The following is a 26,596-nucleotide window of genomic DNA, read 5'->3' on the forward strand; positions in this document are numbered from 1 at the left end:
TGTCTACAGCTTTGTCTGTCAATTTGTTTCTTATGTGTAGGGACACTAATTGTCGCTGTAAAGTAGAAACATTTTGTACATTGCTCAATAGTGTTTATTTCTTCCACTTTTATAATAAATTGCGCCAAAGTTTTAGGATTACCGTTATAAGTTGGTACAGCATCTAGTATTAGTTTCAAATCTGACGAATTTTTAAATTTTTATTATTACAACTTTGCGAGTTTTTATTAATATATTATTATAATTATTATAATATTTCGCCTATAAATTAATATTTACTCACAGCACGATTACAAAGTGTACCATGTCCAATTCTAGATCTTTCTTCCTTAGACTGAAGTACAAATAGGTTGATGAATTTCGAGACGACAAATTAACCGTTGATACAGTTGGTTTCAATATTCTCTTGAACACTTTTGCCGTCCTACCTACTGCACCAATTATAGATAATTATTCGAGATCTTCCTTTTTAAAAACGTTTATTTAAAAAGTAGTAGCTCCGCCGATATGCATTCGAGAAAGCGTACACAGAATCTAATCTAAATTACCTCGGTCCATCATTAAGTCACCTCGGGTTAAGGGGGAGAAAAAGGCAATTGTGCTTAATCGACATCTTATAAGCCGAGTGCATTTTTCTGTATAAGTAACGCTATAACTAATATTGTTTATAATATATATAACTTGTATAAATTTATGGTGGGGGGGTTTGGTTATTCCAGAGAATTGTGATTAGAAAGGTGCGTAGTGAGGGAGTGCGCAGCTGCGGTCTCTTCTCTCCCCTTGGCTGAAATCGCCAGCTGATTCAGAGTATACATTGTCAACTCCGCTCTCTCGTCCGAGGGACTTTCTTCAAAATTGGATTTGGGACAAAACTCGCCTCTCGTGTCTAGGCCTTCCTTCGACGTGTGACTTTTTCTCCCTCGGCCAAAGCCGATTCTCGCCCTTACGAATTATGAAAAACGGAATTATATAAAACGCTCCTCTCTGTAACTGTAGGCGCATGACGTCACCGTGATTTTTATTAGTTCACTATTTCGGTTGAGTCCATTGTTTTTTTCACAGTTTCTACCTGGAGTCGTTTTCAACAGATTCTCGTTTATTATGACCCAAAAACCGACGGGCAGTGCGGCGAGAACACTAGCACTAGAATACAAGAGCCTGCAAGAAGAGCCAGTCGAGGGATTTCGCGTCAAATTGCTCCACGAAGACACACTCTTCGAATGGGAAGTCGCGATATTCGGACCCCCGGAGACGCTTTACCAGGGTGGATATTTTAAGGTAAAATTATAATTTCAACTTTTTTTATTCTTCACATTCACCGACCCGACTTTCGACTACTTTATTTTTCGACCGTCCCCCAGGACGACCGCCACAATAGTCTGCAGCTCTTCGCCGACTCGATCCCGATTTGTCTTCTATTTGCATTTTCTCCCTCTCGTTTGATAAGAATTCATTTACTCTTCACCTGTCAAAATATTTACACAAATAAATCTTCACGTTTTCCCCACTCATTTTGAAAACCGATAAGTCCCGCAATGGTAGTACGCAGCCGAGCCATTTCCCTCGGAAACGTTTCTTTATAAAAGTACTATCACGGGTAAATGAGGGTTTTTATTTGAATTATTTTCCAACGAAAGCGATACGGGACCCGTCTAAACGCAAGGCGTTTCGGGGCTAAGGTTGCGGAACCTTTCCAAGTGTATTTCTCTTTTATCCATATTTGGTCAGATTGGCCCGATCCTAGGCCACTGTTGAATTAGGAAGATTTTGTTCTTGGGATGAGTCGTGCTGATTGAAAAGTCGCTTGCACTTCGATGCACAGTTCAACCATTATAGCCTCAGGCAAAATTCACGATGACGCACCAAAATTAAACAATTTGACTATTTAGTTTCTAGGAGGATTCATCGATCTAAACTAAACTTTTAAAAAAATCGCTTTCGCAAGCGAATCAACCGTAGATACCATATTTACATTAGATAAAGAACCTCGAATAAAAATCGAATATTTCAACACAACAGTTTTATTCACAACTGATTTAATGATGAAAGAAAAAACAGTGTTATCAGCAGTGTACTGACAGATGTTTCTCAATTGTTTTTGTCTCAGTTTAACACTGTGTAACACTGACAGCATCTGTTGGGTGAAGAATCTTTTGTTTGTCATTTATGATATTTTGGTCTGTCTAGCCTCACCATTTGGTTTGTCATTGTGTTTTGGCTTGTCACCGTCTTCTCTGCCGGGTCTGAAGATGGTGAATTGCAGAAACGTGACGCATTGACAAAACAAGGATACACAGACCCAAAATGTTGAAAAAACTGAATAAATTATGCGTAGCATTTAGTTACAGAGCCTCAAATAAATAAATTGAATAGTTCAACACAATAATTTTATTTACAATAGATTTATTGACTGAAAAAGAACAGTGTTGTCAGCAGTATGCTGATAAATTTTTTTCAACTTTTTTTTGCCTCATTTTAATTGTTGTTTGTTCACATCTGATTATTTTGGTCTGTCATTGTGTTTTGGCTTATTGCCATCTTCTCTGCCGGGTCTGTGTCTCACCGACAAAACCAGCAAGGATAGGTACAGTTGAGTATTAGACTTTGAACAATTAACACCAACATTATTTAGGAGAGTGGTAAGTAGAATCGTTTACTCAAAACCATTTCAATTAAATTTTGATCATTATTTATTTTTGTCTAAATCTGCAAAGAAATTATTTTTCTTTCTCTAGCGTAATAATTAATCTGACATCATTGCTATGGATTTGGGAATTATCACTTTAAAAGATCCTTCGATCTTAGAACTGAGTCAGTTTAAAATAATAGTCCACAGTTAAAAATTAAATTAATGAATGTCTAACATGGTCATCATATAACAGATCTTGGTCCTTTTCAAATTTGCAGTGAAATTAATCAAGGTTTTCAGTTGAGATAAAAAAGTCAATGGCACGAGCGGGTTCAAACCCACGATCTTCGGCTTGATACGCCGCTGCTCTTCCACTTGTCCCAGTGGATCGAGGTCACAATAGCTCAAGTGGTAGAGCAGCAGCGTATCAAGCGGAAGATCGTGGGTTCGAATCCTGCTCGTGCCATTGACTTTTTTTATCTCAACTGAAAACTTTAATTAATTGTAAGATATTAATTGGTCAAGCGGACCACAAAACTAGTGAATTTGCATAGAAAGTTAAAAAAAATACCAAGCGGGGATATCAAGGTCAATTGACCCTATGTCAATTGGTAAATTAATTGAAATTATCCATCTGAAAAATAAAAGATAAAATAAAATTGATAAAGTTAATTTATTTGTTGGATTCAAGAATGAGATGGTCATGAAAAATACCTTTTCATTTTTTTTTCCTACATTTCAATGTTTATTCAGGTCATCTTCAGGACCTGGGTGAATTACAAAACATGTATTGATTGGAAAAAATACAATACAGATGTAAATATAAATTTTGAACCGAGTATTTAATACTCACTCACATAAAGTGTTGCTATTCTTGTAACTCCTAGTAACAATGCTTTAGATGAGTCTAAAATTTGTGAGATAGTAATTTCCATATTAAATGCAGTAGGGAACAAAATTCCCACACAACAAGAAGAGGATATTAAAAACATGATTAAAGACCCAGGTTAAAAGCTTAGCATTAATATAAATATGCTAGAAAATCTAAAAATATTACAATGAAACGCTCGTTCAGCTGTAGCAAATAAGGGAAGTTTAGAAATATTCCTTTTTCAAAATAATATTAATATAGTCGCCTGGTCAGAGACATGGTTTAAGCCAAAATGCGTTTGTACATTTAAACATTACAACATACTTCGATTAGATAGCTCTGATTTATGGCAATATATTTTTTTTGGCTTTATTTCTTTAATATCTTGCCATTGTAAAAGATGTGCACCACTAACTAACAACTGCTCCGACCTACTGACCTGTCAGCGCCCCCAACACCATGGACCCCTCAGGGAAGCACGACAGCCCACTTCGGATGTGCTATAGTTACTTCTAACTTTATATATTTAAATTACATTTTTTATTAATTTAAATATCAATTTGTAAATCAATAAGTTTTCTGAAGCTATCATTGTTTCAAGTTTGAAGGTATTGTTGAGGTTACATGCAGAAATTTCTGCTAGGAAAGTTTTTCAGATTTTGTGGTATTCCTCGCAATCGAAAAGTAAATGCTTTAAATCTTTGAGTACATTGCAAGTGGAACAATTGGGGGATTGTTTCTGTTTTATTTTATAAAGGTAAGGCACTGCTTATTCCATGACTCGTTTGGATTTGTGTCATTACGGAAAAGAATCCCTTACTACCATCTACATGTAAAATCCAGGGAGTTTTAACATTTAGGAATAAGGCCCTTTAGAAAGACCCCTTTTCATCTGTACCATAAATATATTGCCACTTTTTGATCCAGAGTTTATTGAATAACTTCAGCGCATCAAGTTGTGGAAGCTTCAAATCTTGAATGCTGCCGAATTGAGTAGCATGCTTGGCCAATTTGTTCACTGTGTCATTACTCTTTATTCCACTATGGCCTCGAATCTAACAGAAAACCACGTTCTTGTTTTGTCTGCTGAGATCGAAAGTTCTTTTAATAATTTCACAAAGCAAATAGTCAGGCTAAAGTTTTGAATATTCTGTATAGCACTTTTGCTGGCTGACATAATACAGGCAGGTAACTGTAGGCTGATAGAATTTCTGGAGTAACAATAAAACTGTAGTTGTTTCTTAATTTTATTTATTAACACTTTCCCCAAAAATAAATAAAGTTAATGAATTTTTTATTTTGAAGTTATTTATGAAGTTTTTGATTTAGAAAAAAAGAACAAATATTGAAATGAATTATCACTAAACCATCGGTTTATTATTGAGATAAATTGTACATGAACAATATAAACCCTTATGTGTGGTGTTAAGTGACCGTTAGTCAATGATTATTCGGAGATGATGAGATGCGGTCTGGTGTGACGTAGGTTTTAGAAAAACATTTTCTTTATCGTGTTAACGTTTCAATCTTTATTGAGATCATCTTCAGAGCCTGGGATTTATAAACATCCTACGTCTATTTGAAAATTTAAACAATGTTTATAAATCCCAGGCCCTGAAGATGATGTCAATAAAGATCGAAACGTTGGCACAAGAAAGAAAATGTTTTTCTAAAACCTACGCCACACCAGACCGCATCCACGATCTCCGAATAAACATAAACCCTTATGATAATAATTAGTAATATTATAAAGTATTAAATTTAAATAAATTAGCAAAATTTCTTTTTTTATATAAACATCTTATAACTTATTTTTTGTAAATTTAAAATGTAACTTTTGATGACAGTTGAATTATAATTGTGATGTTTGTATTAGTGGTGATGGGATTATCGGTCTATGGTTGTTGGCATAAAGATTCGAAGTTGTTTTTACATCACAAATAAATTTAAAACTAAAAATTTCCTTTTTTACATAAAAAAATTAATTAAAAAATAATTCTCTTACAATCAAAATTTAATTTTCTTCTCTAATAAACAAACAAAATAGAATCCCTTCTTTTGAATGGTTATTTTTTATGGCTCACCGTTGATAAATGTGGTCTCTTATTTTGGCAGTAGTTTAAGATACCGCGTTCTGTGTAGAACTGTCCTCCTCTTCTTTTTTTTCTCTCGATCCTGTAGGCACAGTATGGCAGTGTTGCTTGACATTGTTGTTACATAATAAAACCATTTAAAATTTTCCATCCGAATAGCGAAAAAGCACAATGATGAGTGACCAAGAAGTCCATATTAAGTCTAGGACTGCGGAATACACTGTGAATTAAGACCAGATTTAAACATTAGGTATTTGGTAGCTTTTCTCTGAATCATTTCTAAATCATTTGAATGGGTCTTGTAAAAAGGAGACCAAGTTAAATCACCGTATTCACTTCCTAACAAAAAATACTCCAAACAAATACAATATTTTTATTGCATAAACACTTATAATGTCTGACTTCAGACCTTTAATGAAAAAAGTTATGTATGCCACATTGATCATGTATGAATATTGATCCTCAAAGGTACACTTCTTATGAGACCATCCCCAAATCAGTAATCATGGAGTTTCCAAGAGAGACACCACCTAAGGAATATAATATAAATACTGTTCTGAGAAAGGAACCTTTTTTGCAGAAAAAGAAATGTAATGACATTTATGATGCATACACCAATCATGAAAAACAGAAATATCTTTTTGTAACAACAAACAATCATGAAATGTAGAGATGCATTTGTAGATTTTTAGGTCATCAACCAATAAAGAAACTTCAGAAACTTTAATTGAATTAGCAACGTCATTAAAGAAAATATTGAACAAGATTGGCCCCAAATGTGATCCCTGAGGGACTCCTGATGCCATTGATCCGTGTCTGAAAAAAAAAAATTAAATTAAATTAATCCGAAAAGATCTACCAATCAGGAAAGAACAGATCCAACTCAACAGTGGTTCACCAACCCCCGCCAATCACAACTTGTGAATCAGCACAAAATGATCCACTGTGTCGAAGGTTTTTGAAAGATCAGTATAAACAGAATTTGATCTAACCATTTTTGAACACAGGGAGAACATAAGAACGTTTTAAGGAGTCAGGGAAAATATTGGTCCTAAGAGACAGTTGAAATAGGCGGTTTATTGATGAACAGAGTGAATGACTACATGATCGAAGAAGTTGTTCAGAAATACCATCCGGTCCTGGATTTGGGTTAAGATTCAAGCAATTAAGCGCATTAAGTACTGTAGTTTCAGAAAAGTCAATGTTTTTTTAAATTGACGTCATAATAATGATAACACAAAAAACTATAGTCAGTACTTGATTTAAAGTTTTTATGAAACATAATTGCAAAGATATGGGGAATAATTGCAGGATCAGGAAAGCTCTGACCATCGAGGTGTAGAATTGATGGGATACCATTGTTAGAATACTTAAAATTAACAAATGACCAAAAGGATTTAATGTTACTGACTGTCTAGTTGAATATTGTGAACATAATTTTTATAGTCCACGTTAATATGATTTTTGGCAGGCTCTCTCAAATCATTACTCATTCGCAAAAACCTTTTGTATACATTTAAGTCACCGGATTTCTTGTATTTTCTATGAGTCCTATTCTAATGAATGAATTTAATGGTTTCCACACAGTACCAGTTAGGAAAATGGCGATTAAACTTCTTTTTAAAGGGCACAAATAAAGCGATCGCACGATAAAAAATGTCATAAAAATTCAGCAAACTACTGTTAATGTCATCCAAAAAAGGAAAAAAAATCCGTCCCAATTGACTTCACTAAGAAATGTATTCTTACTAACAAAATCACCCCGACAGATGGTAGCTTCCCATGGAAATGAGAGCGAACATAACAAGGAATAGTAACAAGCAAAGATGCATGGTGAGAGTCCGGTTGGATAAGTGGAGAGGGGCACAATGATGGTTGGGGTAGGTAAAAATGAAATAGAGAACTGCATTTCCCATGTTTTCAACTGAAATAAATTGTATGATATCAAGATAAGTAATATTATTGTCCAAAATCTCAGCTCCCTTAGAAGAGAGAGAGAATAAATAAAGTTCAACATCGAAGATTTAATATCCTTGGCCAATAGAGAAATTTCCTCATTTGAGAAATCTGTCTTAAAGTTTGAAGCAAGCATATTTTTCTGGCTTCTGGTAAAGCTATACGTATTTAGTGGCCAATGAATGAGAAAGTAAAGAAAAGTAACCCGGTGCAGTGATCGCAATAGAGTATAGGCGTAAAATGTAAATAAATAAACTCAATTAATTAAGGCTTTTAGTTGAGATAAAAATTGAAAGATAGTAATTGGTCAAACAGGCCACGAAAACTAGTGATTTTAATAAATAAACTTTTTCTATCAACTACTCGACGGCAATTTCAGATCAACCCAGAGGTGGCTAAGCAAGGCATTCCACCGGGTGGATTAATGACTCAACTATTAATGAAAAAAAAAATCCCTAAGGGAATTAAAAAACATTGGATGTAATTCAGAACTGAAGTGCCAGAGTTTGAGATCCACACCTATTGTCGTAATGAGAGATAATTAAAGAAAGATGGAAAGGCGCTCGCATTAGTTTTACAGATAGGTCAAAAATAAAATAAACAGTGGGTTATTCTGTTTGGGACCCAGCACATTATGAGATTTTTGAAACACAACTACTAACATCGCTTCTGTCTATACTGCAGAGTTAGTTGCGAAACTCAGGCTTTGGAATGCACACCCTCTCTTTGCAATAGTCATATTGCAATTTTGACAGATAATAGAAGTGTACTTCAGTTGATTGCCAACAAGAAAAATAGGTTTTCATAAAATAGTATATGCCTTAATATCTTAGTTAATTTAGGGAAATGGTTTGCCGAGCATAAAAAGGTCCACCTTGCTTGGATCAGAAACCCTGTGGGGATTGAGGGAAATGAAACAGTGGATATACTACTAGCGAAGGAAACAAAGCTGGGACAATTAAGGAGATTAGACTTCCTATTAACGACTTAATTAGTAGTAAAGTAGTAGTAAAGATAAAATCCATATGCAGCAGAAGGGTACACTAATTGCCGACACTTTTGTCACTGCTGTTCTGGCTATTGCTTCGGAGATGATGTGAGGAGGCTCACAATTTTTTTTTTTTTTAAATATTACAATGGGTACCAGGAACTGGCGGAGTTCCCCTGAGCACTGCAGCTGTACAGCTTTTGTTATTATTTATCCCTGGCACCATTTTTAGGGGCTTGCACGCAACACGCGTGTGAATACGAGCCCCCGGTGTGCCGGTGTTCTTCCATCGAAGAAACTCATTTTTGAAGAGGGTTGGGACCAAATTCAGGGTCGCTGAGATCTGATCCCGCCCCAGACCTTCCACTGATGAGTGCCGTGTCAATTTCTTTAAATTGCGGCCACCATTCCCCTTAGGCATCAGAAAAAAAGTCCAGAGGTGACAGTGGTGATCGAACCCATGACCGCGGGATCTACTAGCCGAGAGTCTGATGCCTTAACCACTCGGCTACAACGGCCCTCTACAACTCAGTTAATAAAACATAATCTGGCTGTGGCTGGTAGGCTGATCCCCCCCCCCCAAAAAAAAAGTTTCATCAAATTATTTTGGTCGGTCATTTTGTTTTGGCTTGTCGCCATCTTCTCTGCCAAGTCTGAAGATGGTGAATTGTAGAAATGGGTCTCACTGATAAAACATCAAGGGTAGGCAGTTTAAAATGTTGATAAAACGTAAGATAAACAAACAATAGTGTACCATTTATATTATAATTAGTTAAAAAGTTATTTGTTACCAGTATTTTAAATAAATATTCAACATAATACAATAACATGTGTGCATGTTCCATTGCGACACACAATACTTAGTACTCAGTCTGTGTATGTCCTTTCACCGGTAAACATCGGATTGTGTTATCTCTTATATCCTTATTAACTCAGGGAGTATAATATAGTTTTTTTATACCCAAATAATTTTCTTTTTATAATTATTTTTAAATTAATTGTTTTATTTTATTTTTCAAATTTTGTTTTGAAAAATAAAACTGCTCCCCGGACAAAGGTCTATTTATAAAAACCAAAATGAAATGGTGCAGAAAATTTGTTCTCGTGTCCTTAGAGTCTGATCAAGAAAATATTTCGTTTAACAATTTCAGTCCTTTTAAGGTCTGTCGGTTTGTCAGAAGTTAAGCCCTGGCAATAAATATGAAGTTTTTAAGGAATGGATCTGTCCTTCGTGACATAAACAGTGAAAAAGACTATTTCAATCCCCAAAACATCAACACCCAAGAAAACCCAAGAGTAAAGTTTACTTTACATCGTTCGCTGAATTTTTCTAGAGGGGTTGCATTTGCTCCTGAGTTGCTAAATTGTCCCGAAGCTGAGATTTTATCAGAGCTAGAATCTCAAGGAGTAACTAAAGTACAAAGAGTGATGAAAACTGAAAATGGTAAACCCCTCCCCACCACTATGTTGTTTCTTACATTAAAGAAGCCTGAAATCCCTGAGAAAATTATCTTAGATTTTCTTCAAACCAAATTGCGCCAGTTTAGTCCCAACCCAATGTTACTCTTGTTCTCAATATAGGCATTTAGGTAAATGTCATCACACCAAAAGCTGTGGTAAATCATCTCACGAAACTGCTAACTGCTCTAATGAGCCTTGTTGCATGAACTGTACTGGTTCTCACTCTGCTTATAGTAAACAATGTTCAATTTACATTACAGAAAAGAAAATAGAAAACATTTGTCAAAGTGAAAAAGTGTCTTTCAAACAGGCCGAAATTTTATTCAAACAGTGTTCATCACCTCAAGATAAATTAACGTCATATGCTTGAGCAGCTTCTAGTGAATCTAGAAACCCCCTACCCTCTTCTTCACCCACCACAACCTCAATTCCTCCTGTACCCACTATTTTTTTTATGATTTCCGAAATCCTTTGCTTGATAGCTTTTAATTTTTTATCTCAATTCAATTACTTATGCCAGTATTACAATGGAATATGGATGGCCTTACATTGAAACGAAATGAACTTCAACGTTTATTATCAAAGTTTGATTGCTATATAGCATGCTTACAGGAAACTAACCTCTGATAAAATTAACTTTACAAATTTCTCTTTACTAAGAAAGGATTGTACTGACAGCCAGATTGCTTGTGGCGGTGTCGTAGTAATTAGAGATGACGTACCATATTCACAAATTGACTTAGATTCTGGACTACAAATCATAGCTGCCAGGATACTTACCCCTCCTCAATTCACGGTTTGTTCCCTCTACCATCCTAGAGGGGACTTAGTAATACTTGAGGAGTTATTTATAGCTTTCAATCAACTTCCACAATCCGTCATTATTCTTGGTGATTTTAATGCCCACAACCCATTATGGGGTAGGGATAAAACGAATACTTCAGGAAAGTCCGTTTAATTAATTATATATGTATGTAACTTAAACTTATTAAATGATGGATCTCCAACACATTTTTGTTCTAGGTCTGATAAAACTTGAGTAATAGATCTTAGTCTTGCAAGTCCAACTCTGCAACCCATTTTGAAATGGGAAAGTCTAAAAGACTCACATGGTTCTGATCATTTTCCAATTATCGTTCATACTTTTTTAAAGAATCGTTATCAGGGGCCTGGCACTTGGCAAATCAATCAGGTCACAGTTCCCTGGTGGAATGAAGACTTGGCAAGCGACCAAAAATAGGAAAAAATGCCTTAGTATTTTCCTAAGACAACCTTCCAGTGAAATTTTAGGAAATTATAATGTGGCAGAAAAGCATGCTCAATATGTCTGTTTATTGGGACACGATAAAAAAATTAAAGGATGCAGTTACAGCCCACTCATTACCTCCCTTAAAGGAGATAACGATGGCTTCCTAACTGAATCTAAAGAAATTGCTGATCCTTTTGCCCAACATCTTCACAAAATTTCGGCTACTTCAAATTATTCCACTATATTTAAAGAAATAAAGGCACGGCATGAGATTATCCCTTTTGTGGTGCATCATGCAGCCAAACCAATCCTTTGAGCAAACCACTCTGTGAAGTCAAATTCATTACAGTACTAAATTCGCGCAAAGATACATCGCCGGGACCGATAACATTTGTATTTCCTTCATCAAAACTCTGGCAAACAGCGATAAACAAACCGTGCTAAAAGCAATAAACAGAATTTTTGTCTCTGGTATATTTCCTAAAATCTTTTCTACAGCCATTGCTATTCCTATTTTAAAGAAAGGTAAACCTGCACCAGAGGTGACCAGTTATCGCTTAATATTTATTACATGCTCCATGTGTAAGCTGGTAGAAAAAATTATCTCTAGCAGGGTTCATTGGTTTTTAGAGTACGATAGATAGTCTTATTACCAGCTTGGCAAAGTGGATTTAGACAGGGGAGAAGTACGAGGGATAATCTTACAAAGTTAGAGAATGCTATTTGCGAATCTTTCAGTAAAAAGGAAAACTAGCTAGCAGTGTTTCTTGACTTGGAGAATGCATTTGATTGTACCTGGAGAAGGCCAATTTTAGATACCCTTTTAAGTTTCGGCATTACTGGGAATGTTATGAAATTCATAGAAAATTTCTTGAAAAATATAAGTTTTAGAGTCAGGTGCGGTGGTACTGTCTCAGGCGAGTTTGCTCAAGAAAACAGGGTGCTGCAAGATTGTTAAGAGATTAAGTGCTATGTTGTTTTGCGCTGCCATTAATAAAGTCTTAGAGTGTGTCAATTTCCCAGTTGAAGTAATGTTGTATGCTAATATAATGTTGTTTTATTTTCTACCAGTAAAAATATTGAAACTCTTCAACACTATACGTAAAATGCATTAAATGATGTAAGTAAGTGGTTATTAGAAAAAGGCTTTAAATTTTGATGTTGAAAACCATAGCTGTCCTTTTTGCCCAAAGACGACCTACATGCACATTCTCGGAAACAGTCTATCTCTTCTGGTTTGTAACGATCTTTGGTTTTGCTCTGTTTTTGTGCGTTTTGCATGTAAACTTCTTTGGGGATTTCAGGAGGGTTTCCCTGTTTTCGTTCCGTTTGTTAGAAGATTTCTCTTTGTTGATTTGGCTTAATTCCCTAATCTTCTCATGTAATAATAGCTCGTTCTCTGTGGGTTGCTATGCGGTCTTTAATTAATTGTTTGTCTACATTTATATCTAGTAGGGAGTCTCTATTTATGTGGCCACTGTGGATTCGAAGTAGTGTGTGCTTTGTGGCAGAATATGTCGTACTGTTGTAGGCAAATATAGCATAATTAAGTTTGTCTTCCATATTCTGATCATTGAATTCTTCTCTATTTTTGAGTACTCGTGTGTGCTCTGCTACTGTGGAGTGTAGTTGTTCTATCATCCCATTTGATCGTGTATGTTATGTGCGGGTAAAATGTGTGTCGATTTTGTAAACGTTAAGTAATTCTTTGACCAGTGGGACACTAACTTTTTTGTTTGGTGAGCTTACATTTCTGTCTTCTAGCACTTCTGTTAAGATTTTGTCCAGGTCTAGAGTTTGTGAACGTGAAATCTCGGGTTTGAGAAAGTTTCCTTCGTTTATGTGTATTTCTACTCTAGATAGAGCATCTGCGTTAAATTTAATTGTCCTGTTTTGTATTTAACCTCACAGTTATATTCTTCCAGTTTTAGTCTCCATCGCAGTAATTTTGATACAGAGTCTTTTATTGAGAAAAGCCACTGCAATGGTGAGAAAATAGGAATTTTTTTCTGTATAGGTAGGGCCTGAAGTATTTTACTGCCTATACGATAGCTAGAAGTTCATGTTTTATTGTAGATAATTTTGTTTCAGTGTCTGAAAGTGTTCGGCTAGCATATGCTACAGGTAAGTCTGAACAGTCAAAGTCTTGGCTCACGACAACCCCAAACGCTATGTTACTAGCGTCAGTGGTCAAGTGGAATGTTGTGGTAAAGTCTGGGTACTTTAGGATAGGTTCATTGATGATTAATTTTTGCATGTTAAATGTTTCCAGGTATTCTTGGTCGTGTATGTCTATTTTTGCGCTTTTTTTTTTAAACATTTTGTTAATGGTTTGTTAATGGTGTAGAAGTTGCATCAGGTGTAGAAGTTGGGGATAAGTTTTCTGTAATACCCAATAGTCCGAGAAATCCTTTTATTTGTTTGGTTGTTGTTTTTTTTTTTTTTTTGGGGGGGGGGATGACTGACGTAGTGTTTTAGGAATTTGGTCTTGTCTAATTGGACTTTGAAATTTGTGTCTGGTAACCGTTGGAAGACTTGTAGTAGTCGGTCTATATGTTCTTGTAAGCGTGTACTGAATACAGTTATGTCATCTAGGTATACTGTGCATATCCTGTTGTTTAGTTCATGTAATACATGGGCCATTGTTCTTTGGAACATCCTCAGGAAGTTTTTTAGTCCAAAAGGCATTCGTAGGAATTCATGTAGTCCACTTTCCATTGAAAATGTGATCTTCTATATACTGTCTTTCTCCATTTTGATGGAAACCTGATGCAAGTTCAATTGTCGTGAAATAATTACATCAGCCTAACTTGTCGAGTAGGTCTGTTATGTTTGGTATGGGATATTTGTCTTCAACAGTTTTTTCATTGAGCTTGCAGTAATCTATGACAAAGCGCCATTTCTTTCATCCAGAAGCGTTAAGTTTTTTGGGGACAACCCAAACTGGGGCTGAGTATGGGGAAAATGATGGTCATATTACATTTTGTTTTAACATTTTTTCTATTAGGTTATTTACTTCATCTTTAAATATTTGCGGGCATCTGTAACTTTTAGAGTAGACAGGTATTTCATCTATGGTTTGTATTTTGTGCGTAATTTGTTTTATGAAGGTTAGTTTATCTCTGTCTAAGTAGAAAATGTCAGAAAATTATGTCACTAGGTTGGTTATAGCATTTTTTTCTTCTGAATTTAAATGTTCTAATTTTATTGGGGTCAAAGTTTGGTTTGGTTTGAGTCATCATGTTGAAGTTGTTAGTATTTTTTTGTACAATGAAGTCATTGATGTTTTCAAACATAATCGGGTGCTCAAACTTTATTTCTATATTATTATCGGTGTTTTTTCTCACCACACAAAGGGCTGTGTTGTTTTTTATGATAATCACTCCTTCAGGGATTTCTAATTTATTTACATTAATGTTTCCTAATAACACTTGTCCGTTACAGATATTTTTTATTTTAATGATTTTTTTGGAATTTGCCTTTATGAAGAATCCAGTTTGTGTGATGTTGTTCTGGGTCGAAATTTGATACGAACAAACAGAAAAACTATGTTAGTAGGTCTCTGTATGGAAAAAAAAATTCAATTGTTATCTGCCAAGCTCTATACCTATTTTAAGACATCATCAGGGCAAAACAATCTTAAAGATGTCTACAAATTGACATAATTAAGTTGTTAATAGATGGTTTCAAATTTTTTACAACATTGCAAGGGACTGTAACCACACTCTATTTAACTGTCTATTACAGTCCTTGGCAATGTTGGGACTGAGTTGGTCTTTGAAAGGTATTTCAACCCATTTATCAAATTTAATTTTGTCCATTTGTAGACATCTTTAAGATAGTTTTGCCCTGATGATTACCTTAAAAGGGGTCAAAAGCTTGGCAGATGACAATTGAATTTGTTTCTTCATACAGACCATACCGAGGTCTTAAATTATTCTTGAGTAAAAAAGGAGTCAATGCATCTAACACTTTAAACCGATTTATTCAGCTACACCCCCAAATTGAACAAACGCTCTGCTTGTTGCTTACTTCGTCTACTTAGCGCTGCGGAGACGCAATATTGGGTCATATAAATTATATCACTTAGATAGACGTAATAAAATTACATTATTTTTAAATACCAGAGAGCTATTTTACATGATAAATTGGGCGTAATCAAAATAGCCAAAACACCAATTTAACCAATTACCTAAATTTAAAGAAATGTAATTAAGCATCTATGAAAACACTTGTCAATTATATATGATACAATTTTAATAATAAAATTGGCATAAAATAAAATATTTATGTTTGTACATTTTCTAAATTTTAATTTACTGTAAATAATTTTTATTATTTATTGCAGGCGCATATGAAATTTCCTCCTGACTATCCATATTCTCCTCCTAGTATCCGTTTTCTCACAAAAGTGTGGCATCCAAATGTTTATGAGGTAATTTCTATATTTTTGTATTTATTGCTTAATTTTGTTTAATTAATTTACAATTATTTTTGTAATTCTAGAATGGAGACATTTGCATTTCCATTTTACATCCTCCGGTTGATGATCCACAGTCAGGCGAGTTACCTTGTGAAAGGTGGACACCTACCCAGAATGTCAGGTAATTATTATTATTAGTTTATTTTATTTATTTATTTATTTATTTTGTGAAATGACCAATTAAATATAGTCAAATGTTTCATTTTAATAGGCTTAGTTATTTTATTTTTTTGGGGGATCCTGTGGTATAGCATTTTCCACATTTATTTTACAAAAAATCTTTAGGACTTATCTTTTAGAGATAAAAAAATATTAGACAACCACTTGGCAAAAAGAAACTTGGGTATTGTAATTTGTAATAATGTATTTATATTAGGGTGTCCCATTAACAGATGTCAATACTGCAGAAGGTAACTCTACATATTAAATGAGTCTAAAAAGTGTCTGTTGTTCATAGACTGATTCTCATTTATATTCGAGATATTTCATTTTTCATGTTACTTCAACTTTCATGACTTTTTCCAAATCCTTTTTTCCCAAATCTCATAAAATAATTACTGTACTGTAAATTTGATTATAGCACTGGAAAGTACATTAAAAATTCTGTAAGATTTATTTATTTCCTAATTATTACGTTCTGAATTTCCAACAATACATTCCCATTTTTTGGTCACCGCTAAATGTTTACCAGAGCAGATAATGTAGATAGTCAAGAAAAATGTTTTGTTCTTTATGCCAAGGAAACTTTCAAACTGTCATCCATGCAAGTATAAAACACTGAAACTGAATACAAACTGAAAAGTGAGAGCTTTGGGGTAAATGGAAAAAACAGGACAATAGATGAAAGGTAAGGGATTAGCGTGTGGGTAGTAGGGCTAAGTGGTACTTTTTCCTATCAGAGTGAGGAAATTGACTTATATTAACACTTATTTTACTTGAAAACAACCAAACAAATTTCTACGGGAAAAACATTATATCATGGCCCGTGATCAGGGTATCTAAATAAACCCACACATCTTTTTAACTGTACAAAGGGCAATAACCATTTTTGTTCAAAAATTTTCAAACAAAATTACTTCACGTTCAGCAAAGACCTAATAGAGGAATACATTGGAGGATAGATTAAACAAATGAAAAATAGATGACACAAGAGGAAAAACTCATCATCGTGCGAGAGTTAATTGTTCAAAATTTTCACCTTCTTGAAGAATAAAAGTCTGGCACTGTTTCCTGACAGATTTTACTGCTCTCAAGAGTTCATACTGCTTCTCTTCTCTCGTGAGAGGACTGGATTCCTGAATCATTTCTATGAGGCAGTCTTATGAGACTGACAGAAGCACAATGTACTTTAAAAAACAGTAAAATCTATGTGGAAACATTCCCCGGCTTGTATTCTTTTTCAACATTGAGTGTAATTTTTAGCAGCTTGTATTTGCTTATGTTCAATTTTGTACCAACATTTGTAACCAAAAAAATCAAATTTTTAGCATTTAAATGTTTACACGGGTGAAATAGCCTTTTGAGAAATTAAATACATTTCTTTAAAGCTTATTAGTAGGGACAATGTTTTTGCAAGTGCCATATTTGCCAGTATTTGTAGATGTAGATGTATCAGTCAGGGTGTGTAATATATGCGGCCTTTAAGAGTTGTATCCTCTGTTCTGCCTATAGCTCACCGGTGAGCCCTAATTCATTAAGGAATTCGATTAGTAGGCCCAGTTTCAGTGATTGAATTTCTTGGTCACATTGTATGTCCCAAAGCACTTCCTCCTGTGGGCAAGTATAGTGCCAGGTGTTGCTTCTGCTTCTTTGTAGAATCTGCACATGCCTTGTTGGGTCATGCCAATCTTCTTTAAATGTCTGTTTAGTTTGTCGTGTCCTGTTAAGAATCCTGTTAGGATTCACAGTTTTTTCTGCTTCCTTTGATAAATTCTATTCTTCTTTCCTTCTGAAATTTGGTAAGAGTTCTTGGATTGTTTGTGTCCAATGAGAAGGTTCCATTGTTCCTTCATTTTCTTTTTAACCTTCTGTCTGAGGTACTCATTGGTAGTGTCCTATCAGCGGTATATCAGCCCCTTTTCTTGCAAGCGTGTCCGCTTTCTCATTGCCTTCTACACCCAGCAGAGACTGACTGTTCAGCATACCTAAACTGTTTGTTTGATTTTGCAGTTCAACACCATCTTTGAACTTTTGATGTTCGAGCTTTGTGGTTTGATGGCTGCTTGGCTATGTAGCTATGTTAAGAGTTTTTGTACCATTTATTCAAGTTGAATTGAGTACATCTCTCGATTGTGTTGACCTTAGCTTGGAAGATTCTGGTGTATTTTCCCATGGGTTCTGAGTATTTGGTTCCGGGACCGATTACTCCTACTTGCCCCTGTACCTTCTTGTGTTCTAGATTCATCTGGGTAACCTATAGATGGTGCCATTCTTAAAGGAGGTGTTTTTCTCTCTTTTCCATTCTTTTTTGGTACCTAATTTATTTGGAAGTTTTGATCAAATTCAAACATCCCGTTCACATCGTCTCTTGGAGCCTTGATAATTGGATGGTCATTCATTATGTTGTTGCTATCTCTCCATTTTACTTTTATTCCTGTTGGAGGTTTCTCTTTAATAATACTAATAATAGTTTTCTGTGCTGTCCTCATTATCATGTGATATAGGGGTATTAATCCCAATATCATTTCCATACCAACTGCGGGACATATTCTCATCGCTCCTGTTACACAGATGTATGTATTTATGTGTATTTTTGTGTGTATATGTATTTTTGTGTTTTTTTTCATTTGGTTACTTGATCTGCTTTATCAGCCCAGGCTTATGCCTCCTCGTGTAAGAACATGAGTTTCTGGTCTTCTTCCCCAGTTTTTCCCCGCTATTCTTTTGCATACCATCAAAGCTTGTGTTGCCTTCATGATGGAGGAGCCGATATTTTCCTTAAATATCAATGTCTTACCTACAGTGATGCCCAGATATTTAACCTCTTTTTAAATTTCTATCACAGTATTATTGAGTGTTATTTGCCTCATGTGGTGCCAGGACTATATCATCCCCATAGCCCTCACACTTTATTCCTTCATGGTCCAGAGTTTCGAGCAGTTCATCAACTGTTAGGCTCCATAGAAGAGGTGACAATACCCTTCCTTGTGGACATCCCTTGGTTGTGCTGACTTGTGTAGTGTTTTTCCTATGCTCGTTTCAGCTTTTCTGGTTCTTAACATTTCTCCAATCCATCTAGACGTGGTCTGATCTAGTGTATTTTCCCTATGGATGCATGAGATGCATTATTAAAGGTTTCTTCAATCTTGAGGAATGCGCAGATTGCAATTTCCTTTACTTCCAGTGTTTCCCTCAGGTCACTAGTTAACTGGTACAAAGCATGCTCTATGCATATATGCATGTTGACACTGAGGTAGTAGTTTGTCTTTCAGCACTCTTCTTATATGGTTGTATATCAGCTTTTCATGTGTTTTCAGTAGAAAGGATGTTAGGCCGATTGGTCTGTAGGATTTGGGTAGTGTAGGTCTCTTTCCTTATTTTTAGTATGAACACTACTCTTGCCTCATGCCATGTCTGTATTATATAGCCTAATGCTAAGATACTTCTATGTATACGCAGCAGTGTTGGGATTATTATTCCTGCTCCTTTTTGTAGTATGATGGGAAGAATCTCATCCGTTCCTGGCGCTTTATATGGGCTGAAAGTGTTGATCACCCAGAGGATCTTTTTCTCTGTGCATATTTCAGCTGCTTTCTTCCAGTTTTCTTTCTTGTGTTTATGTGCTCTCATATTCTCCAGGGGTGTGTCATAAGTACTGCCTGGAAAATGTATACTTAGAAGAAGCATTGCTTTTTGTTTTGCATCTTCTGTATAGCTACCCTCTGCTTTCTTTAGGTAGGGCAGTGTTTATGTCTACTCTGTCTTTTGCTAGTGCTTTGTGTAATCTAGTTGCTGTTGATACTAAGGATATTTCTCCACAGAATTTTTCTTCTTCCCCTGTGGATATTGAGCTTGTTTGGGCTAGCAAAAAAAAAAAAAAATCAAATGAGGAAAAAATAGGAAGTAAGAAAAAAAGGAACACTTACTTGGTTTTGTGGACTGTATGTTTAAGTATTGATGGAGATCCACAGGCCCCGCCACGTGAAGTTGGTGACCTGCAGGGTAGATGGAACACTGGAAAAGGTTTGGAATGGATGAAAATTTGGGAAAACTTCGGGGTCCAGGGATTTGGGTGCAAGAGGGCTAAACTTAGGGTTTTCAATGCTAGGTGAGGTGTGCACTTGAGGTTAACGATTGAGAGGTTGATCGATTGAGATGAGAACTGAAAGGGAACTGGGGGAGGTGGAGGTTTCTCCTCCTCACTGAGCATTCTTGTTTCTGGCTAAATAGGAGGGGTCTGGGTTCCCAGGAGGACCTGGTTATGGAAGTAGTCTCCACAGTTGGTGGTATCACTGCAGAGGCCTGCTACATTTGAATGCGGGGGGGGGGGCATTATTGGGGTGGAGGTGTGGGATTTCTCCCTTTTTGTATCCTCCTCCCCTTCTCCCTTTTTCAAGCCTATAGGGGCCTCCCGAAATGATAAGTGAGGGTGCGTCCTTTTTTTTATTATCGTTTCTGATGAAACTTCATCAATGCCCAGGACATGACAATCCCAGGCCCCTTCTCTTTAACTGAGTGTACTTTCCCCTCCTCAGCGCTGATCCCATTGCTCTGTGCCTTGATCAATGCCTAGGGTTTTCTGTTCTTTTCCCACTTTGTCCTAGGGAAGAACATTGCAATAGAATGAGGTCTCGGACGGAACATCCTCTGCAATCTTACTACTAATTTCTTTTCCTTGCTAACTTTCAATTTGGGAGTTATCTCCTGTAACCACTCTACAGTTTTGCCATCCTGACAGTCAAGGACATTCATGCTTGCCCTGAAGTGTATTCCTTCAAACTGTATTTTGTTTTCCCATCTTTTCGCAATTTCATTGATGAGGGTTTCCTCCAGATGGGTTAATTTTTCTGTAGTCAGTTTTACCAGTGGGTATTCCTCTGGTAGAATGGCCAGGGTGTATCATTTTTGTTGCATTAGCGTAACTGATACTTGGAGCAACAACTTTGGCCCTGTCCTGTACCTGGGATGTGGATGGCTTTATTTCTTTTCTCATCTGAGTTCTTTTGGGATTAGAGATAGCTCTCTAGCCCTTTCACTGGATGGGTGGATGAACATTGCTCCTGTCTCCAGTTTTTCTTTTTGGATTTTGGCCTTTCTATCATTGACCATCTTCCTCTGGTGTTTCCCTTGATTGTTTCGCCCTCAGGTATCATTTGGTCATAGCACCTCCCTGAGAGGATCATCTTTTCTGCCTGGCTCTCTTAGTTTTCGTGCTCTGCGAAAACCTTTTTCTTCCCTTTTGGTTTCCCAAGAGGGGTGTGTTTCTTCCTGTGTACTTGAAGGTACTGGGCTCTTCGTTTGTGTTGTGATTGGTTTCCCACGTAGCATCNGTAGTTTCTCCTTTTGTTTTGTGGGCTGAACGTCAATCTCCAGACGTCAATTGTGACCTTTTGAAGCACTGATGTCCTGCTTCAGGTTTGTTTGAATTTCATTTTCTTTACTCATAAGATTCCTACGAGTTGCTAAGGAACAAAATGGTCCACCCCATCAGAGCCCCCCCCCCCGCATGATGGAGTAAGGCTAATTACTCTCTGAGGTCGCCCAGCATCAGAGAGGCACTGTTCAAGAAGCCATTTAACCATGGGTGCCAATGAGTCACTCGGGACAGTTTGCATAACACCATTGATTGGGGCAGATGCTGTTTTGTGCCCAAGGATTCTGTGTATGAGGGGATAGTGGATGCTGACAGGTGCTGGGACAAGGGGGGTTGGTATGACTTCATTTAGTGAGGAGTGGTTTTTTAAGTACCCCACTTAAAGGGTAGGACACTAGATCTCCTTTAGCCTATTAGCACCGTGCCATGACGTGGATGATCAATTATGAACCATCCTGTTAGGCAGGCGACGAACGTTTCCCAGCTTTCACTACTAGGAAGGGGGGTTGGTTTTTGAACCTATTTACTGAGCCACAAAAATATTACTCAACTTTAAGCAAGAATTGTGAAAAATCTATATTCTAACTGATTTTGTACTTTGTTTCCTCAAGGATACAAAAAAATCTTACAGGATTTTTAATGCTCCTTCCATTGCTGTAATCAAATTTACAGTGGTGAAATTATTTTAAGAGTTAGGGGTTTTATGGGAAACATGAAAAGTGAAATATAAATAAAAATCAGATTATGGACTATAGACTCTTTTAGTTATGCAAATTCTACAAGACATTAAAAAAAAAATGCTCTGGGGTACAAAAATACCCCAGAGCAACTGATATCAATTAAATCAGTACTATGAGTAAGTTTGTACGGATTTGTATACAGGGTGGGTCAGTTTTAGAGACACCTTAAGGTAAAAATGTTAGTTGAGAAATGGTGGTGGCATATTTCAATGCACCATAGGAAAAAATGTGTTGGTTTTTTTCTTCTAGTAAATCTTTAACTATGTTTCTTCTAATGTTTACAATTGTAGTTTCCTTTGTCTTAAATGCGTTTATCAATAAATAAATAAAATCAATTTTTATCAACAACAAATTTTGATTATCATAATAAAAATAAATGTATGGTGATTAATGACCGTTAGTCGATGATTATTCAGAAATCGTGAGATGCGGTCTGGTGTGATGTAGGTTTCAGAAAAACATTTTCTTTATCGTGCCAACGTTTCGATCTTTATTGAGATCATCTTCAGGGCCTGGGATTTACAAACATTGTTTAAATTTAACTAATACATGTAGAATGTGGAAAAAAGGAAATTTATACAATGCAAAACATATTTTTTATATTCAATCAAAGTATTTTTAATCACTCAGTGTTTGTTTTCTGAGTAATTGTGCCATTCTTGCGTGTCCTGTTGAGAGGGCCAGTGAGCTATTGCTGTTTTATGTTTATATACGTTGGATTTTGAAGGGGTGGGGAAGAAAGTCGGTATAGAAAGACATTTTTGTATAAGGAGTCAGCTTCTTTGAGGTGAAAAGAACAAAACAATACCATTTTTAGATACAATCGTAATAAAACAACCAGATGGCACATTAATCACAGATTGGTATCTGGTGTTAAAAACCAAGAAACACAGATCGCTATCTCAACTTTACATCTCACCATCCTCTTCGTACAATAATAAACACGACCAAAGGGTTATTCACGCAATTATTACCCTAAGCCATAAATCATTTCACCACAAGAACAAGAAGCTCTTGTTCAAGAAGCTCTCTTCCGATAACTTTAAAATAGCTTTCAAAAACACTCTTCACACACTTTTTTCCAAAATTAAAATCCCACACCAGTAACAAATAAATCTGACGTAATTTACAAAATCATTTGATTAAATTGTCAAGCAACTTACATCGGTATTACATCCCAATATGTGGATAAGAGAGTAAAGCAACATATCTATGACTGCAAAAAGCCCAAACAAAATCCTACAGCACTGGCTACCGACCACTTTGAACACCAACACAACTTCAACAATCCAAAAATATTAAACACAGAACAAAACAAACAAACGCAACTTTTTAGAAATGGTTTACATCAACGGAGATAAACAACATCAATTACAGAACTCACATGTAAACTCAGTCACAGCTATGCTAATATCATTAATCAAATTCAATATCGATAACATGCATCATCACATTACACGAAACATATAATACAACTTCCCATTCAATACATCAAACATTTCTACATAGTCTAATTCTTCAACAATTTCACTTTCCTTTTCCAAATTATCCCCGTCTATATAATCCTGAAAAGATAATCAGGCCGAACCCTTCCCCATTTTTTTCCTACTGTTGGCTCCTTTCACCTCAAAGAAGCCGACTCCTCATATAAAAAATGTCTTTCTATTCCCGAATTCCCTCCCCACCCCTTCAAAATCCAACGTATACAAACGTAAAACATCAATATCTCTCACTGGCACTCTCAACACGACAGACAAGAATGACACATCTACATGGAAAACAAACACTTTGAGTGAGTCTAAAATTTTCTAGCATTGTATAAATTCATTATATATTTTTTTAATCTAAAATTTTCTAGCATTGTATAAATTCATTTTTTTTAATCTAAAATTTCTATCATTGTATAAATTCATGTTTCCACATCGTACACTTATTTGTAAAATTTAAACAATGTTTATAAATCCCAGGCCCTGAATATGATCTCAATAAAGATGGAAACGTGGGCACCTACGCTACAGCAGACCGCATCTCACAATCTCTGAATAAACAATTAATTTAAATTACAACAAGAAAAAACATAGTACAGCTTTTAATTATATAAAAAGATGCATTGAAATCTGGCTGACCCTGTATATGCATCTAGTGTGCCCTTTTTTATTTTTTAGTGAGTTTCAGTTGAGTTGTTCATTTTTTATTTTTCAGAACAATTTTGTTGTCGGTGATCTCTTTGCTGAATGAACCAAACACATTCAGTCCCGCTAATGTTGATGCATCAGTGATGTACCGCAGGTGGAGAGATTCGAAAGGAAAAGATAAAGAATACGAAAATATAATAAGGTAATCATTTGGTGAAAATTGGACAACACATTCATTGTGGCACTGATTTGTTAAGGCACTCCAGAAATATGGATTTTTTTTAGAATTTGTAAATCTATTTAAGGTTTTAAAGGACACTTGATTAAAATTTTGCTAAATAATTGCCTTTTTTAGATTTTTTTTAGTACGTCCATATGTGAGGGTCAGGTTAGGCAAATCAGCAATATTTATGGTTTACCCACTCAATATTTACATATGCCCACCCATATATTATTAAAAAATTGACTAATTGTATATTTCTACTTACTGACACTAAGTAAGACATTAAGTCTTAATAAATTTAAAAAAATATATATTGTAGGGAGATAGTGTATTTGATAAATTTACCATCAAGAGAGGATGAGTATTTCACAGCGTGATGATATAAAACTTACCTATTATGAGGGGAAAAAATTAATTTCAATTTTAAGGCAATTTCTCTTTCTTTAACCAACACCTCACAACTAGCTTCGAAAAAGGGGTTTTCTTTGTGGAATGGTATTTGTATATAGGGAAGGGTCTATTGTGTTGTTACCTAACGTAAATGTGGGAAATTATTTTATAGATTGATTTTATCCATATTATTTTTGTAAATTATTTAAAATTGAAAAAAAAGATTGATTTTTGCCTTTTCCATTACAGAAAACAAGTCTCTGGTGGAAGAGCAGAAGCTGAAAAAGATGGTGTGGAAATACCTATGACACTGGAAGATTATTGCATAAAAACTAGAGTAAGGGCCCCAGAACAAAACATGGACATGACAGATTTTTATGTAGATGACTATCACATTGAAGATGATGATGAAGAAATGTCAGAAGATGACTTTGAAGATGGTGATGATAGTGGAAATGGAGAATCATGATGGTCGTTTTACAGTCTCACTTTTTATTCCATGCCGAAATTGTTTCATCATTTTGAAAGCGTGCTAATATTTGTGTTTGTTTTAAAATTAATACATTAAACAAACAGAGTAAGCATATAATGGAAGAAGTACTTCAATGTTTGCAATGAAAAACATTAAATTAAATGTCCACTAAGCTGTAATGGTGGTTGCCTGACAATGAACTACATAACACAACAGGTAATAATAATCATTACAATCAATGTAATTATTACAAACTCTAAGGCATTCAGTCTTTTTACAATTTTATTTAGTAAGTTAAAGAAAAGGCTGTGAAACAATTGGATGAAACTTCTGAGTGAATTGTAATAAAGATTGTTTATTGATCAGGCAATCATACAACAAAATAATAAGGAACATTTAAAATTAAATTCATTATTATGTTATTTTATGCCTGTAATGTTGAGGTTAAAAAAATAGAGAAGTTCTATTTGTATATATATACATCCAACAAATGCTTATGGATATGTCATTATTTTAAAAGTAATGTAAACATACAAACTGTTTATAGTTAAATATCATTTTTATTTTGGTCATTGGCATAGAACAGTATTGCAGGCCTCTTACATATATTTAATATAACGGCGATTTCTCTTTCTTATTTATTTTCTATTTTTAATTGTCATGGAGTAATAAATTATTGTTTGTGGAATTCGGATTCCATTGGTAAATTGTTTATTTTTCAATATTTATTGTTCATATATTAAAAATCTTAAAATGTCCAGATAAATATTTCTGATTTAATTATGGTGATATTATTAGGGTTTTTGCATCAGCACAATGTAATTTATACTGGGAAAAATGAGACAAATTGCAGGTATTAATTTTTTTTAATTTTTGTCTGATTAGACGGCTGCATAAATGTGTTATCCCAATGACCAGTTTGTTTCAGTTATAAAAATTGTAAAGCCTGCATTTTTTTGTTCTTTTTCTCAAAAAACAAAAAAAAAGTTACATCCATTAATATATTTTGTAAATATTTATTTAAAAATTTAGGGCTAATTTCATTTATTTCAGGAAAACATTTTAAATTGATTTTTATGTTACTAAAAATGGTGTATATGTATTTAAATTTATTAAATAATTTTTAGCATAAATAAATTAAACAAAAAACATGTATATTTTGTATTTGTATATATTTAAATCATCAAACACAAACTCAATTTGACAATTTAAGCTTATATTATCAAATTTTAGTTAAATTTCATCTTTTTACATTAAGAATTTAACAATTTACTTTGTTCAAATGCAAAATGATTGGAAAATGCCATATATCATTCATCCAAGAGGGAAAATCACTAAGTTCAAATCACTGCTGAATTTTTATTTTCATTGGC

The 26,596-nt window shown here is 35.0% G+C and overlaps 1 protein-coding gene across 2 annotated transcripts; it reads left to right on the top strand.

Moving 5' to 3' along the window:
• Positions 1–784: 784 nt before the first annotated feature.
• Positions 785–26,189, top strand: LOC106668911 (ubiquitin-conjugating enzyme E2 R2-like). 2 transcript variants are annotated; one of them, XM_014398093.2, is made up of 6 exons: positions 785–992; positions 1,063–1,278; positions 15,596–15,682; positions 15,754–15,851; positions 24,206–24,340; positions 25,001–26,189. In XM_014398093.2, the coding sequence occupies exons 2-6, from the start codon at positions 1,102–1,104 to the stop codon at positions 25,218–25,220; spliced, it is 717 nt and encodes a 238-aa protein (XP_014253579.1). In that variant the 5' UTR covers positions 785–992; positions 1,063–1,101; the 3' UTR covers positions 25,221–26,189. The 2 variants fall into 2 exon arrangements, with proteins under 2 accessions (XP_014253579.1, XP_014253578.1); XM_014398092.2 differs by having other exon boundaries at positions 809–1,278.
• The last annotated feature ends 407 nt before the right edge of the window (positions 26,190–26,596 follow it).

Source organism: Cimex lectularius, unplaced genomic scaffold, assembly GCF_000648675.2.
Source record: "Cimex lectularius strain Harlan isolate CLEC.00 unplaced genomic scaffold, Clec_2.1 scaffold29, whole genome shotgun sequence".
Classification (NCBI taxonomy): domain Eukaryota; kingdom Metazoa; phylum Arthropoda; class Insecta; order Hemiptera; family Cimicidae; genus Cimex; species Cimex lectularius.